The 16875-nt window shown below is 36.6% G+C and overlaps 1 protein-coding gene across 2 annotated transcripts in view; it reads right to left on the bottom strand.

The window, feature by feature from the left end:
* LOC118196098 (uncharacterized) overlaps positions 1–16875 on the bottom strand; it is a 787551-nt gene that overhangs the window by 595387 nt on the left and 175289 nt on the right. For both annotated transcript variants that reach the window (XM_085827471.1, XM_085827472.1), the window contains exon 2: positions 15963–16152. In XM_085827471.1, coding sequence (XP_085683597.1) covers positions 15963–16152 — 190 coding nt within the window. The remainder of the gene's footprint in view (positions 1–15962; positions 16153–16875) is intronic.

Genomic DNA, 16875 nt, shown 5'->3' with positions numbered 1-16875 from the left:
CAATTAAGTGATTATGTTTAAATAATATTATGATTAAATAATATTATACTTACATAAAAATCTTCATAAAATAATGCGCTATATATATATAGAATATGCTATATAAAATAATACAGATACACTTATACCAGTCAATATTTTACAAGTAATTATTTTGCATATAATACTTTTGCATATTAGGAGCAGAATGTGAAATATAGGGTCATACAAATACAGGATCAAGTCGTGAGAATTACTGAAAAGTACTTACTTAATGTGCTTTACAAATTCAGACATTATGTGCCATAAGTATTATGAGGTGTTTCTCCCACTTTCCTAGCGTCCTTCGTGGTGTAGTGGTTCTGCACACTGAGCCGGTATATCAGAGGTCCGTGGTTCGATTCCCGGCGAAGGCGGTTGCATATTTTTCATCTTTTCTGCTTCCAATTAACCTAATGACTCTACAAGTGGCGCCCGAACTAAAAGGGTTGTGGATGATGATTCTCCGCACCCAGGATTTGGCGACTAGGTCCCCTAAAACCCTAGTCGCCCTTTAAAAAGGCGAGTATATAAGGTATTTCTCCCACTTCCCTAGCGTGCCTTCGTGGTGTAGTAGTTCTGCACACTGAGCCGGTATTCCAGAGGTCCATGGTTCGATTCCCGGCGAAGGCGTTTGCTATTTTTCATCTTTTCTGCCTCTAAAAATATCCTAATGACTCTAGAGTATCATCACACAAACGTAAGCAGGCTGGAACAACAAAAGCCAATAATGGTGTACCCTCATATTTGTTATAATACACTACACTGGTACAGTAATTTCTTATGAAATATTTTACTTTTACATTTCAGAAACGCAAAACTTGATAGAATTTGTACTGATTGACTATTTAAAGGGTACATTAAGACTGTGGTAATTAATTAGCAAAGTAAACATATTGTTTTTCATGGGGTGGTGCATGAGATACCGTACAATGATCATTTCATTAGATCAGTCCGTTATAACAACATCACTAAACTCTATAAATGTAGCACTAAACCAGAGTTTCCCACAAAGATTATGTACTTTGCATCAATACATTATGCTCATGAATGCTAGGAAATCGAATATTTCAGAGTATTTGGGGATTCTTTTGAGAACAATTTCTGCGGCGTCTGCCGAAAACATCGCCATAAATACATCGCAGACGAAAACATCGTCGTAGAAAACATCGTAAGAGAAAAAGAAAGCAAGAAGAAAACATCCCATTTCTAAAATATCAATGCTCTATTTTTCAATCAAAGCATATTAAGTTTTACAAAAGGCACAGAAAATCTGAAATTACTGGCGCATGTTAACTTAAATAAATAACGCAAATTTATTTAAGGTAACACGAGAGTATTTTCAGGTTTTCTATATTTCTTGTTCTGAGCATAATCTTTATTAAGACACAATAACACTCCGAACAAATACTAATTCAGAAGTCAAAAATGGTGGAAATTTGAAAATATAACGCTGATTTTTGTTGTTTGACTTTTGAATTAGCATAATCTTGATATTAAAATATTTTTAATATATTCTAGCATAAGTTTCTTACTCTGTATTCTTTTGATTATTCCATTTTCGCAACGTCCATATTCTAAAAGCTTCTAGTTATCCCTCAGATGGCCACCTTCTTTAACGAACCGTGCAAAAGTGTTCTACCTCATTGCAAGTACTGCGGACTAAGTTCGAATGACTGCAGATGCCTAGAGCCGGGATAATTGTTTACAATTATAAGGTATTTCTCCCGTCTTCGTAGTGTAGTGGTCTGCATGCTGGGCGCGTAACTGAGATGTCCGTTGTTCGATTCCCGGCGAAGGCGTAGGTCATTTCTTACGTCCCCTGCTTGAAAACAACCTAAGATTTTTACAGTGGCACCCGAACTAAAATGGTGGTGGATGATGATTCTTCACACCCAGGATTTGGTGACTGGGTCCCCTAAACTCCAGTCGCCTTTTAAAAGGGGGAGTATGTAAGGTATTTCTCCCGCCTTCTTAGTGAGCCTTCGTGGTGTGGTGGTCTGCACACTCAGCGCGTAATTGAGAGGTCCGCGGTTCGATTCCCGGCGAAAACGTTGCATATTTTTCATCTTGCCTGCTTCCAAAACAAAAAATGCCTAATGTCTCTACACTATAAAGAAACTGATGACATTTCTTTAGCTTTATTATGATACAGACCGCTCCGAACAGGCCGGGCTCCAGCCCTAAAAGGGTCGGTCCTTGCACCCAATGGCAAAAACTTCTTTTCGTTCTCACGCGAATTCAAATACTATGGGACTTGTAATATTATTTGCTTCTTTTATATGTGCTTATCATCATCTAATTTTCATCCTTCATCAAGATTATGCCATTTAAAAATGTCATGCCTATTGTTCACCAAATAATTGTTTATCACTTCATCAATCTACCAACAGATGGCGACACGCTAGATAGATGTCTACTTCTGCAACAACTGCACCTGTGGCCCATAGATGGCGCCACATTTTCTCATCTTCATCAAAGGAGACTAAGAGTAACCAGTAGGATGAATAACTGCGGAATAAAGGCCGTTAGATCGAAGACTTGTCTGCCGAGGCGATGGCTGGTTATACGAACTACGAAATTTCCAGGGAGATGGACTGCTCGAAGTGGTCCCATAGCTCGGCCACCAAGATCACCGGATCTCTCGTGTTTGTTTGCACTTTTTTCCTCTGGGGCCATATGGAAAGCCTAATCTACAATTGCCCCGTTCTAACGAATATGGATCTGGTCGTCAGGTACGCCGTTGTTAACAGCGATACTCGGGAAATGCTTCGCAAATGTCCGTCAATCCCAATTACGCAAGTGTGAAGATTGCATTACAGCTGGCGGAAGGTCTTTTGAGCAGTTTCTTTGAATATGAACACCAGTTACATTCCTGTTCATAGAATGCTTTCTGAAGTATCTCTCTCATTCTTAGGTTAATTCTTTAACTAAAACTGAAACTGAAAAATTACCTTTTAACCAAGTTCCGACCACACATTTCTATGACGAATATTGGTTGTATAACTGCGTTCTATTACCCCGTAAAGTTTTGCAAGTTTAACCCCCTTGTTCAGATTTACCCTGTATATTGTTACGAAATGTACAGGCGCGGTGAGATAGCTTCACGCAAAGCAGTTTTAGGGTTGCCATAAAATGGCAAGGGAAGGCAGGGTTGCCACATTTGACGAGACATCGCCCATTTGGCGACAAAATTGGCGATATTCCCTGGGCGGTTGGAGAACCTTCTGGAACGAGTTCTTACCGGTTTAGCGCAGAATGTTCTCGAACACAAGCCGAAAGCTATATAAACCCTGCTGGTCCGCAGTCAGTTAGTGTGTGTGACTCGTCTAGCGAGCTGATAGTCAGTCATTGAGTGAGTGTCTCGAAGTCTAGCGCCGAGTGGGGTCGTCGAGTACATCGAGGGAGTCTTTCAGTGCATCGCGAATTAGTGCATCGTCGAGTTTTGTCTTAGACTGTGCTGAGTCGAGAACTATACTCTTGTGTATCGTTGAGTGCATCGACAAAATTGGCGATATATCATGGACGAATGGAGAACCTTCTGGAAGGAGTTCTTACCGGTTTAGCCCAGAATGTTCTCGAACACAAGCCGAAAGCTATATAAACCCTGCTGGTCCGCAGTCAGTTAGTGTGTGTGCCTCGTGTAGCGAGCTGATAGTCAGTCACTGAGCGAGTGTCTCGAAGTCTAGCGCCGAGTGGGGTCGTCGAGTACATCGAGGGAGTCTTTTAGTGCATCGCAAATTAGTGCATCGTTGAGTTTTGTCTTAAACTGTGCTGAGAACTATACTCTTGTGTATCGTTGAGTGCATTGGCGATATATCATGGACGGATGGAGAACCTTCTGGAACGAGTTCTTAACGGTTTAGCCCAGAATGTTCTCGAACACAAGCCGGAAGCTACATAAACCCTGCTGGTCCGCAGTAGTATTGAGTGTGTGTGTGTGCCTCGCCTAGAGTGCGAGTGACTGCCTCGTCTAAAGTGAGAGATAGTATCCAGTTGGTGTCTCATCTAGCGAGTCAATCCCTGCGGAGTCAATCGAGTTGACAGCCGGGCAGCGAGTGCCGAGTGGGTCGTCGAGTGCACCGCAAGAATCTCGTAGTATATCGCGGTTAGTGCATCGTCGAGAGACCGTGTTGAGCTCCGGGAACGACTGAACCGAAGAGTCGGGAGCTGTGCTCGTGTGTCATCGAGTGCATCGCGAGTTGTAGCGTGGAGAATCTTGAGAGTACGTGGAGTTCCGAGAACGACCGAGGAGAGTCGGGAGCTGTACTCTGGTGCTTTGCAGTGAAGCTGTCTCCACCGTTATTGCCTGACAGTGTGAAGGCTGTGGCGCTGATCGTGTCAGCGTGTTTATGGGAGTTCATCGACGACTGTAAAACGTGTTTTGGAGCTGTCCTGACAATACTGGCAAATAAAGTGTGTTTCGATACTTCATCAAGTGTCGTCGTTATTTACTCCAAATCTACGAACCCCGTACGTAACGTGAAAAAGAAAGAAAATAACGTAACAACTGGTTTTAGAAGAAAAGAAAAACGCAACAATATATTTCTTTAAAAGCACGGCAAAGAGAAAAACACTGTTCATAAAGTGTTCAACGAACACGCAATATTTTAACGAAACTAAACAGCAATTTAACGAAAATATTGTCAATAACAAAAAATTTGACAGCTTTCAGATTTTACATTAAGCCCAAAGGAGCGTTTTGTGTGTTACCTTATAGAGGTATTAGGTTATTTCGGGGCAGTAGAGATGAAAAATGAACAATGCCCTAACCACGGACCTCTCGAACACGCGTCGAGTGTACTGACCACTACACCATGAAGGCATACTACGAAGAGAAATACCTTACAACTTGTATTTATCAAATAACACGTTCATCGCACTTAAAATTAAAATCAACAGCAATATTGCAAAATAATTTTAAAATGAGCATATCTTTAGAATTTCCGATACACAGTCTCGCACGCTGGAGATAAAAATGTTTTTTTTTCCGCACAGTGTCTCCATTGCCCTCTTTGAAATCGTTGCGTTTGTTAATAAAAAATTCTTTAATGTTTAACGAAATATGAAATAAACAAATTCCAAATTAGGGCTTCCAGACGCCCATATTCAGAGGAGGTGTGTTGGTGTATTTAATTATGGCATACCCCACTAGGGCTATCTGCCTAAGGGGAGGGATGCCTTCGTGGAGGACTTTTTAAGGGAAATTGGCTCTTATACACATTCAGAGGAGGAATGGACGTCTCTAGGTACCGTCGTTTTATCACAATGCGAGAAACATACATACATTTTATGAAGATTCTTCATCATTTAATTTATTTAAATATAACACTGGGAGATAATATTTAGTGGCAACAATTTGAAAGTGAAACGGACATTAAAAGTTTTCAACGTAAAATGCCAAAACGAAATTAATAGCTCTTCTGGGCTAATACCCTTCCGGCTAAAAATATAAAAACGTTTTCCACTATTATTTTTAGCATTTATATCAACACTGCAATACTCAACTTTATTTCGTCTTCGTCATGCCAACAATGTCAGTTCTTCAATCAGGGGTTGTTCGCATTGTCTTTGTTATCCATTTTACACTGATGAACTTTTACCATTCCCATTCCTAGTAATTAGTCTGTCACTTCAAAAATTAATTACTTTTTATTTTTGTTTATTTTACTTTATGGCTTATTAAAGATGATGCAATCTATAATCGTGAAAAAATCATAAAGGAATCGAACACCTTAGTAGTAAGAAAATTCTTTGAATTCGTTTTTTAAAACCTCAGTTATTTTTAAAATTTCAGTATAGTGAAATTTATTTTAAAAATATCTTGTTTTTAGCTTTATATACAGTGTCTCACAAAAGTGATGGGACACTTGTGCTTTACGAAAGGAAACTGTAGTAAAATAAATTAAAAAACATGTAAAAATTTTTGTGGGTGTGTTTCATACTTAAATTTAGTAACAATTATTACATAACATACATTTTCTAAAAATATTAAAATAGTAATGTAATAAAAATACAAATGTTTAGAACGGAGCAAAAAATGGCTCACATGAGTGATGGGACACTTACTTTTCCATCAAATATTTATCCAAAAATTTTACTTCTTAAAATGTTTTAATATTTTGTTGGATTTCCTTTTACTTTTAAAACGTGATTTAATCTTCTTGGGATGGATTCGACTAATTTTTTTTGTAATTTCTGGAGTGATTTTACCCCATTCTTCTTGAAGCACCGATTTTAATTGTTGTTTTGAAGAAATGGTGTGTTTGCGAATTCTTGATTCCAATTCTTGCCAAATATTCTCTATGGGATTTAAGTCTGGAGATTGTGGTGGTGTTTTTATTATTTCAGGACAGTTATACAGCAGCCAGAGTCTAACGTTCAAAGCAGTGTGCTTGGGGTCATTGTCCTGCTCGAATTTAAAATCGTTATGAAAGGTCAATTTTCGTGCTGAAGATTTCAAATTTTCATTTAAAATGTCAATATACCTGTACTGATTCATTATACTGTCAATAAAAATAAGATTACCAATTCGAGCGGACGACATACACACCCATACCATAACTCCTTCTCCACCATGTTTTACTGTTGGCACCAAGTTCTGTTTGCGAAATTCGCTCCTGGGTTTACTCTACACCAAGATTCTACCGTCAGAACCAAATATATTAAATTTACTCTCATCAACAAATATAACTTCATTCCAGTAATCAGAATTCTTATTTATGTTGGATTTTGCGAAAGCCAGTCTGAATTTTCTATTCTTTTCACTTACGAAGAATTTTTTCCTGGCTGCTCTACCGTGATATCTAGCAGATCGAATTACTCTTCTAATAGTCTCAGGATTAACAATTACGCCATATAATGCTTGTAAATCAGCAGCAACTTTAGGAGCACTCATTCTTGTATTTTTTTTAATATTTCGAACGATAATTCGCTTTATTCCATTGGATAGCTTTGATGGTCGGCCAGGTCTTCTTTTATCCTGAATCGTATGATTCTTTTTATATCGTTTAATGATATTGAAAACTAATTCAGAAGTCAAACAACAAAAATCAGCGTTATATTTACCAAATTTTCACAGGACTAGTTTCGATGGTTTTACCGAACCACCATCTTCAGCTGCAAAACCGCAAATGAACCAGATAGGAAATAATGATTAGATAAGATAAGAAAGCCTGGACAAGAATAAGCAAGTGGCGCCATCTGTTGGTAAAACCAGAACTAAAACATAATTTCTTTAAAGGCCGAAGGCAAATTTGGATTGGAATTAGGATCGTTAACTAGAACAGAAAGATTTTTATGAATGTGAAATGCCTCTAAAAAATCCAGTTCTCCAATGGAAGATGTTTTTTGAATAATTTTGGCAGCAGAGAAACTGAAAGTGTGGTTTTCGGACCAACAATGTTGAGCAACAGAAGACTTCTGTGTTTCCTTTTTTCTAACATATGCCTCATGTTCCTTGACGCGAAATTTTAAAGCTCTCTTAGTTTGGCCAATGAAAATTAACCACACTGGAAAGGAATCCTATAAATACCCAAGGAATTCATATCCGGAATGGGGTCCTTCAGTATGGAACTCGGAATTTTATTGATGGGAGAATAAACAACCCGAAAGTTAAATTTCTGCAAAATATGTGCAACTTTATAGCTAATTGATGGAAAGAAGGGAATGACAACAGAATTTTTATAATCTCCTAAAACAAGAGTGTGCCTTTTAGTGTGTTGAGATGAGAATTTTTTAACTGCTTGATTAATAATGTTGGGTGGAAAGCCCCTGTCAATAGCTATTGCTTTTAAATAATTTAGTTCTTCATCAAGGGCTAGTTTGGAGGAGCAAACTTGAAGAGCACGGAAAACATAGGAATAAAATGAAGCTAACTTTTGCTTAGTCGGATGACATGATTTAAAGTGTGGTGGAAGGCAAACCGATGAAGGTTTACGGTAAACCGTAGTACTGAAGTTGGATGTGTTACGTGTGACCAGAATGTCGAGAAACGGAAGAGAATTGCAAGTCTCAATTTCAAAAGTGAACTGAATAGCAGGATCAATAGAATTCATTGTTGAAAGAACTTTATTTAAATCATCTTTATTACCTTCAAACAGGGTAAAAGTATCGTCTACGTAGCGGTAAAGTTTCAAACAATTTTGATTCATAATAATGCATGTAGATATCAGCCAGGATGGGACTGAGGGGACTTCCCATGGCTAATCCCTCAGTTTGCTTGTAATATTTATTTGTTTGTAAAAAAAGATTATTAGAGTTTGTAAAAAAAGTTAAAAACATTTCTCCTAGTAATTTACTCATGGTTTCTTTTGATGTAAAATCATTATTCACCAATGTCCCAGTGGAGGGTGCATTAAGATGTCTAGAAACCAGACTTCGCGAATTTCATTTCTCTTGCATCGAAATTGATGAACTAATTTCTCTCACTCAACTCTGTTTGAAACAAACACATTTTGTTATCCAAAATAAATATTACAAGCAAACTGAGGGATTAGCCATGGGAAGCCCCCTCAGTCCCATCCTGGCTGATATCTACATGCATTATTATGAATCAAAATTGTTTGAAACTTTAAACTTCCCGGCATGGTTCCGCTACGTAGACGATACTTTTACTCTGTTTGAAGGTAATAAAGATGATTTAAATAAAGTTCTTTCAACAATGAATTCTATTGATCCTGCTATTCAGTTCACGTTTGAACTTGAGACTTGCAATTCTCTTCCGTTTCTCGACATTCTGGTCACACGTAACACATCCAACTTCAGTACTACGGTTTACCGTAAACCTTCATCGGTTTGCCTTCCACCACACTTTAAATCATGTCATCCGACTAAGCAAAAGTTAGCTTCATTTTATTCCTATGTTTTCCGTGCTCTTCAAGTTTGCTCCTCCAAACTAGCCCTTGATGAAGAACTAAATTATTTAAAAGCAATAGCTATTGACAGGGGCTTTCCACCCAACATTATTAATCAAGCAGTTAAAAAATTCTCATCTGAACACACTAAAAGCCACACTCTTGTTTTAGGAGATTATAAAAATTCTGTTGTCATTCCCTTCTTTCCATCAATTAGCTATAAAGTTGCACATATTTTGCAGAAATTTAACTTTCGGGTTGTTTATTCTCCCATCAATAAAATTCCGAGTTCCATACTCAAGGACCCCATTCCGGATATGAATTCCTGGGGTATTTATAGGATTCCTTGCCAGTGTGGTTTAATTTACATTGGCCAAACTAAGAGAGCCTTAAAATTTCGCGTCAAGGAACATGAGGCATATGTTAGAAAAAAGGAAACACAGAAGTCTTCTGTTGCTCAACATTGTTGGTCCGAAAACCACACTTTCAGTTTTTCTGCTGCCAAAATTATTCAAAAAAACATCTTCCATTGGAGAACTGGATTTTTTAGAGGCATTTCACATTCATAAAAATCTTTCTGTTCTAGTTAACGATCCTAATTCCAATCCAAATTTGCCTTCGGCCTTTAAAGAAATTATGTTTTAGTTCTGGTTTTACCAACAGATGGCGCCACTTGCTTATTCTTGTCCAGGCATTCTTATCTTATCTAATCATTATTTCCTATCTGGTTCATTTGCGGTTTTGCAGCTGAAGATGGTGGTTCGGTAAAACCATCGAAACTAGTCCTGTGAAAATTTGGTAAATATAACGCTGATTTTTGTTGTTTGACTTCTGAATTAGTATTTATTCGGCGTGTTATTGTGTCTTAATATTGAAAACTGTTGAATGATTCATATTAACTGTTTCAGCAGTTTCTCTAACAGATTTTTCACGTTCAATATGCAAATTAATAACTAATTTTCGAGTTTCAGGCAAAGTTTCTTTTCGTTTAGTATTCATGGCCGCACAGAGCTAAAAAACACAAAAATTCCAAAACAAACTGGAGAGAAATAATGAAGACGATTTTATAAATTATTGCCAATTGCTTTTAAGTAAAAATAAAAACCCAAAAAATATTTCTATTGTAGTACGTAGTAGTATCTAATGGTGTCCCATCACTTATGTGAGCCATTTTTTGCTGCGCTCTAAACAATTGTATTTTTATTAAATTAATATTTTAATATTTTGAGAAAATGTATGTTATGTAATAATTGTTACTAAATTTAAGTATGAAACACACCCACAAAAAATTTTACATGTTTTTTAATTTATTTTATTACAGTTTCCTTTTGTAAAGCACAAGTGTCCCATCACTTTTGTGAGACACTGTACTTATCGGGAACATTTAGTATTCATATTTTCCTTTGAAGAGCATATTACAATTTTTATGGAAAATTTCGCTTCATTTTATAGTAAAAAAAGCTGATGTGTACACCACATGACTTCCTTGCACAGAATATTATATTATACGCATTATTTTCCTGCATTTCATTTAAACGTATTTCCTCGAATTTCATTTAGAGATAGATTTCTCATTCAAATAATTCAGCTCTCATTTCGCGGCAAGGCAAATATACCTAAAATTCCAAAATATTTTCAATGAAAATTGAAAGATATTGAAAAACAGGAAAAACTGAATACAGTTTAAATAATATAAAACAAACTCTATTTTTACAACTAAAATTATAGTCTCTACGCAAAAACAAGCAATTCGGCCAGCAAGCATGAAGGCAAATTTTTCGGTTGACGAAACTAAAAGATTCCTTGTGTCCCGCTCGGCAAAAGGACGCTGAAGGTGCAGAAACTGACCTAATTCACTATTCTACTAAAGCGCTTCAAATGTAAAGAAATTGCGGCTACGTTAGGCTTAGTAGGACTTAAACAACTTTTAAACTGTTGAAAATTCTACAAATTATTGCATGCAGATTAAATAAAGGCGTAAATTCTTTAACGGGAAGATAAGAACAACATAATTCTATCATTTTGAAAGCAAAAAATGCATAATTTATCAACATATAAGAATAAAAGAAACTGCGCTCATGGAGCCGAGTAAAAGAATTGGTACATGGTGCGGCCGATTGCAACCAAAGCGGGAGATGCACTACTATATGTTATAGCAGTTCTATATTTAAATTTAAATTTATTTAAATTCAATTTATTCTTATGAAACAATTTTGTTTGTACTTAGCAGCTTTAGTGCTAATTACCTGGTTTGTTTTTCTTTTTATTATAAGTTTTAAATACAACTTTCTAAATTCTAATAGTTTTGTTTTCTTTTTAATTAATTCTAATTTTAAACTCGCTCTCTAAAATTTAGTTTAATTAATTTAAATAGTTTAATACAATAGTTCAATTTTTTAATTAATTTTAGTGAACTAAATAGCAATAACATTTAAATTCGCAGTTTTTTTAAAATTTTCCTGTCCAAAATGCTATCTGAATTTAAATGATATTGTAGATTAGTTCGAAAATTAAATCATTTATATGTTTGCACATTTTTTAATTATTTTAACTTTAAATTTGCTTTTTTACGTATATACATGTTTGTTAAAATTTAAATTTGTTTAAAAATAAAAATTAATTAAATTTGTATTTAAATTCAATTTATTCTTATGAAACAATTATAACAGTCCTATATGCAAAATTGCAAAGTTCTGAGGCTACTCGTTTTTGAGGTATGTGAGATACATACATGTATACGTACGTACGTACAGATGTCAAGAAAAAATATCTTCTGAATCCCGTTTTAAATCAATTTTATGATTTCGTTTGGGGAAAAAGTGTCCTTTATTCTGCCCTTACTTACATATGTAACGCAAAAACATCGTTAAACTGCATTCCATAGCTGTCAAAATGGATATTTTCGTTGAAATATGGTGCCCAAAATTTTTCGTAATTACAATACTTAATTTACTTTTTATAAGGAAGTAAAGAGAATATGGATATTACATGCACAGAATTAGAAAAGGGGGTCTGAGAGCGATTCAAGAAAGTCGTAAGTTCTTCCAAACAAAAGATTTTCTCGACTTACATTTTGAAAACAAGAATAAAATACACCATAAATGTTAAAAAGAAATATTTTTACAGCACGATCAAATTTTTAAACTTTCCACAATAAAAATCTGCCTTGAAAATTACAATTTCATTTTCAGCAGTGCGTTGTTATCTCAGAAGGGTCGAAAATAGCTGCTATGAGGAGTAAATGCATAAAACTGAAAACAGCTGTTTTCCGTAACAAAACATGCTGTTCTACTGAAAGTGTGTGATTATTTTTACATGTCGCTAAAATCTGGAAATACCGGGAAAGCGGGGTGAAATTTCTCACTTTTTAGTAGAGGTTTATCCGTGCGATTGCGTTGAGAATAGCGAAAAATGTTTCACAATGCTTTTGGATCCATTCCAAGTGCCGTGGATTATGACGAAAGATAGAATGAAAGCTTTTTTTTTTTCAAAAAAGACAACTCCGAGAAAAATTAAATTCAATTTCATTACAGTACTTAAGATGGAAATGCAAAACGTATGCAAAAATTATTTTGCTTAAAACGAATTGCTTAAAACGAAATGTTTCCTAAATAAGGATTATTTTCTAAAATACCCTCAAAGACCCGATTTTAAAATCTAATCATTAAATTCTATTTAATCTGGGTAAATGATATTTCAAATGTTCTGTTACAATGTACCTAAAATCTGTATGAATACTGTGCCTGCATACATACTTTGCCTTTGAATTTACAAGTTCACAGATTCCTAATTTTACAATAGTTTTTAGCCCCAAAGGGCTATTAATTTCGTTTTGCTATTTGTTGCCATGAAATATTAGAGCCCTCTATTATATTTCAAGAAATTAAATAATAAAAAATCTGCATGAAGGCTGACATAAGTATCAGAAGGTACTTACGTATAGTGTATACGAGCCAGTTCCCCTTAGAAAGTCCTCCACGAAGGCATCCCTCCCCTTAGGCAGGTAACCCTAGTGTGCTTTGCCATAATTAAATACACCACACCGGTACTTACGTATAAGAACAGCATAGCTTTTGCTACCTATCTCGGTTTTCGATCTCTGGGGCACAGAAGTACAAAATTTTTTGACACTCGAATTCAGCTCTTTTACATCAAATACTGACAAAATGGTATATATATATATATATATATATATATGTATATAATTTTAATTTTGAATCTTGAATAATCTTGAATAATTAATTAAAATTAGAAAGCTACTATTAAATTTATATTTGAAGTGCCTGTACTAAAACATGCACAGAATTTTTTATAACGAATGGAGAATTTTATTTAAATTTTATACAAACTTTGCGCATTTAATATGTACTTCGATTCATATGTAATTAGATTAAGAGGTATAAGTCAAGTTGTATACGCCGATCGTTAAGTTCAGAACCTCTAAATTGAAAATTTCCCTTTATGTACAAATGTAATTTACAATATACTGTTTTCATATATCTTTTACGATTTTGAATGCATAATAATGAGTTAAAGAAGATGCTGCAATAATTTATGTTGCGAACGACGTAGTATTGTATAAGATAATTTAATTTTTACTGTACAGAAAATAATGCCTCTGAAAAGAGGCCGAGCGATAAAGTCGGCCGAGCGATAAAGTCGCTGAACACTGGTAGTTCGGTCCGATATTCGAATCTCGCGAACAGACTGGTTGCGTAGGCGTTTTCGTGGTTTTCCACATGCGCAACTTGTATACGAGCCAGTTTGACTTGGAAAGTCCTCCACAAAGGCATCCGTTCCCTTAGGCAGATAGCCATCGAGGCTTTGCCTTAATTAACCAAAGCAAACCAAACCTTTTCAAAGAATCTTTTTTTTTAGAAATGCAGCCCTTGACTACTTGTCCCACTAAAGGTTAGGTTAGGTTATTTAAGGGGTGTTGGAACCCCAAAATCTTCAAAAAATTATAATTTCGGATTTTTGCATTTTCAAATTCTCTACACTTTTATCTTTCTAAAAATACCATTCTTTAATCTCTATGAAAATCAGAACTGTAAAAAAATTTAGTTTTAATTTGTCATCGACCGCTTTGATCAATGAGGATTTTTATATAAAAACGCGTTTTTCTCCAAACGTGATTTTTTTATACTCGATGTACCTTTTCTCAGGAACTACTGCTCACAGGTATCTAAACTTTTTATGGCTTATTTATTAGGTTCCCTAATATTTACTGAAATGAGCGTTTTGTCATAAACTTTTTTTTGTGTGTGAGAAAAGTGCTAAATTTTACTATGCCTAACAAAATATTCTGTAATTCACTCTAAAATTCAAAATGTTTCAAAAGCTCATTTCAGTATAATCAGATAAGTATACTTTAATTACAGAAAAAATTTCAAGCTTGTATCTACAGCAGATTTTGAGAAAAGGTACATCAAAAATGGCCAATTTAAGGTTGTCGGTATAGGGGTTTCTGATACCCATTAATTACAGAAGAGCCTCGAGGGATATCTGCCTAAGGGGAGGGATGCCTTCGTGTAGGAAGGCATCCCTCCCCTTAGGCAGATATCCGTTTCTAAGGGAAACTGTCTTGTGTTTTCTTCGTTTCTAAGGGAAACTGTCTCGTATACACGTTACACATGGGGAAAACCACGTAAACGCCCATGCAGCCAGCCCGTTCACGGGATTCGAACCTCGGACCGAACTACCAGTGTTCAGCGACTTTACCGCTCGGCCGCTGGTGGGCCCTGTCCCACTAAAAGTTAAAAAATAGTTAGAATCTCCTGAAAGTAGGGAATTCTTCTTCCAGTAGTTGGAAAATCAAGACGCCGTCGTGTTCGTCGTACACGAATGAACCCTGTATGGCCATGTACTTATATTTTTCTCAGATATCAACAAACACTGGGACACGGGCAGTTGGACGGCCGCGAACACCATCGGCGGCTCTGGATAATGGCGGACGTGGTGCTGTACTGATTAACACAGCCGATGGTAATGGCCATTGCAAGATCTTAGTTAGCTAAAACCTAGTGGAATCTTACTTAATTACTTTCTCAATGATAAGTGATAAGTGACGGTGGACGTGGGCACTGACGTGGGCAAAAAGATTAATCAGTACAGCACCACGTCCACTCTTATCTAAAGTTGGGTAGAGAGGAGCCTCACTTCTCAATGATAAAAATTTCCAAACTAAATTGATTTAAATTTGCATAATATGTGGAACTCTTTTATCCCGCAGGTAACTAAATGACTGGCGCAATTTTAACTGCATGGTGTGGCACGAAAAATTATTGTATCGCATTATTTCACTAATTTTTAAATATTTGATTACAATTTCTTTATCTTAAGTTTATAAGGTACTTCTCCCGCCTTCCTAGCGTGGCTTCGTAGTGTGGCGGTTCTGCACGCTGAGCCGGTATTCCAGAAGTCCGTGGTTCGATTCTCGACGAAGGCCGTTGCTAATTTTTCATCGCTTCTGCTTCCAAAATTATCCTAATGTCTCTACAGCGGCGCCCGAACTAAAAGGGTGATGGATGATGATTCTCCTCACCCAAGATTTGGCGATTGGGTCCCCTAAAAACCCCAGTCGCCCTTTAAAAGGGGGAGTATTAAAGGTTCTTCTCCCCGCCTTCCTAGCGTGCCTTCGTAGTGTGGTGGTTCTACACGCTGGGCCGGTATTCCAGAGGTGCGTGGTTCGATTCCTGGGGAAGGTGGTTGCTAATTTTTCATCTCTTCTGCTTCCAAAAATATTCTAATGGCTCTACAAGTAGAATATTTTTGGAAGCAGAAGAGATGAAACATATTCTAATGTCTCTATAAGTTCATGTGTAGATCTCCTCTTTTTGGTATTGTCTTTAGACAGGGGTGGACGCGGTGCTATACCGATTAACCTAATGGTAAAGGGACAGTGCCCGCGTCCTCCGTCACTTGTCACTTATCTTTACAAGTTACTTGACTTTTTTTTTATGAATTTACAGTGTGGTCATATTGTTTGAAATACTGCGGAACGTCCAAGTCAGCAAAACATTAGTCAACCATCGCTTTGTCGTCTTGTTTAGTTGTATGTATTCTGCTCCTACGAAAAATATCTGTTACCTGATCGGGTGTCCCACGATAACTGGCCCTCTTTCAAGAGAAGTTCTTCACCATCCAGCAAGGTGGCAGCCGCCGAACAATCGACTGGAGCGCCGCTTTCCGCCATGAAGAGTCGCGGCTCCTGCAGACGTAATTCCGCCGCCAAGGGCGCCACCAGATCCCAAACCTGCATCCGCTCGTCACCGAACACCTAAACAATAGAAAAATAAAAAGGTCTTCAGACTAATGAAAATTAATTCAGTAAAGAGTAGACTGTCGTCTGCAACTATAATAATAATAAAGAATTATATATTGCAGGATACTAAAGAAAGTGTGAAATTTGAAAAATATTTTCAGTTTTGTTCATTTATATCAAACATACGTGCAGAAGAATTACACTCCTCGGTGCAACTTTGGTAGACGGTTGCACGGATTTTGGCGACTTTTTTTTGGGCGAGCAATACGACTTATGGTAAACCGTCACATTACTTTAAAGGTAATTGGTTTGGTACTTACGTATTAACGCAACCAGGCCAAAATTCGCATAAATCGCCAAATTTGGCGACCCTACTTACGGCAACCCAACGTGTTATACGTAGTTTTGTAAAAGGAATTTATTTGTAAAAAGAAAAAATAACACTGGGCGTGTACTACCACAGCAATGGGTTTTCGGCGGAATTTGCCGAGAAAAGAAAGAGACTTTTTTGGTTATTGTACCTAACAGAAGCGCCGTTACCGTCATGGAAAAAATTTGCGAAAATATCAAGGAAGGAAGCATCATTTATTCGGATTGCTGGAAAGGATACAATACAAGTGAGTTCGAAAATGCTGAATTTCTGCATGGAACTGTTAATCATAAATATAACTTTGTGGATCCCAACACGGGCGTTCGCACACAACATGTAGAGCGCATGTGGGGCTCAGCCAAATGGCG

The sequence above is a fragment of the Stegodyphus dumicola genome, chromosome 12, assembly GCF_044657685.1.
Source record: "Stegodyphus dumicola isolate Sdum_Otavi_A_Nest chromosome 12, ASM4465768v1".
Taxonomy (NCBI): Eukaryota; Metazoa; Arthropoda; class Arachnida; order Araneae; family Eresidae; genus Stegodyphus; species Stegodyphus dumicola.
The sequence above is the reverse complement of the archived record's forward strand: the minus strand, read 5'-3'. Positions and strand labels throughout refer to the sequence as shown.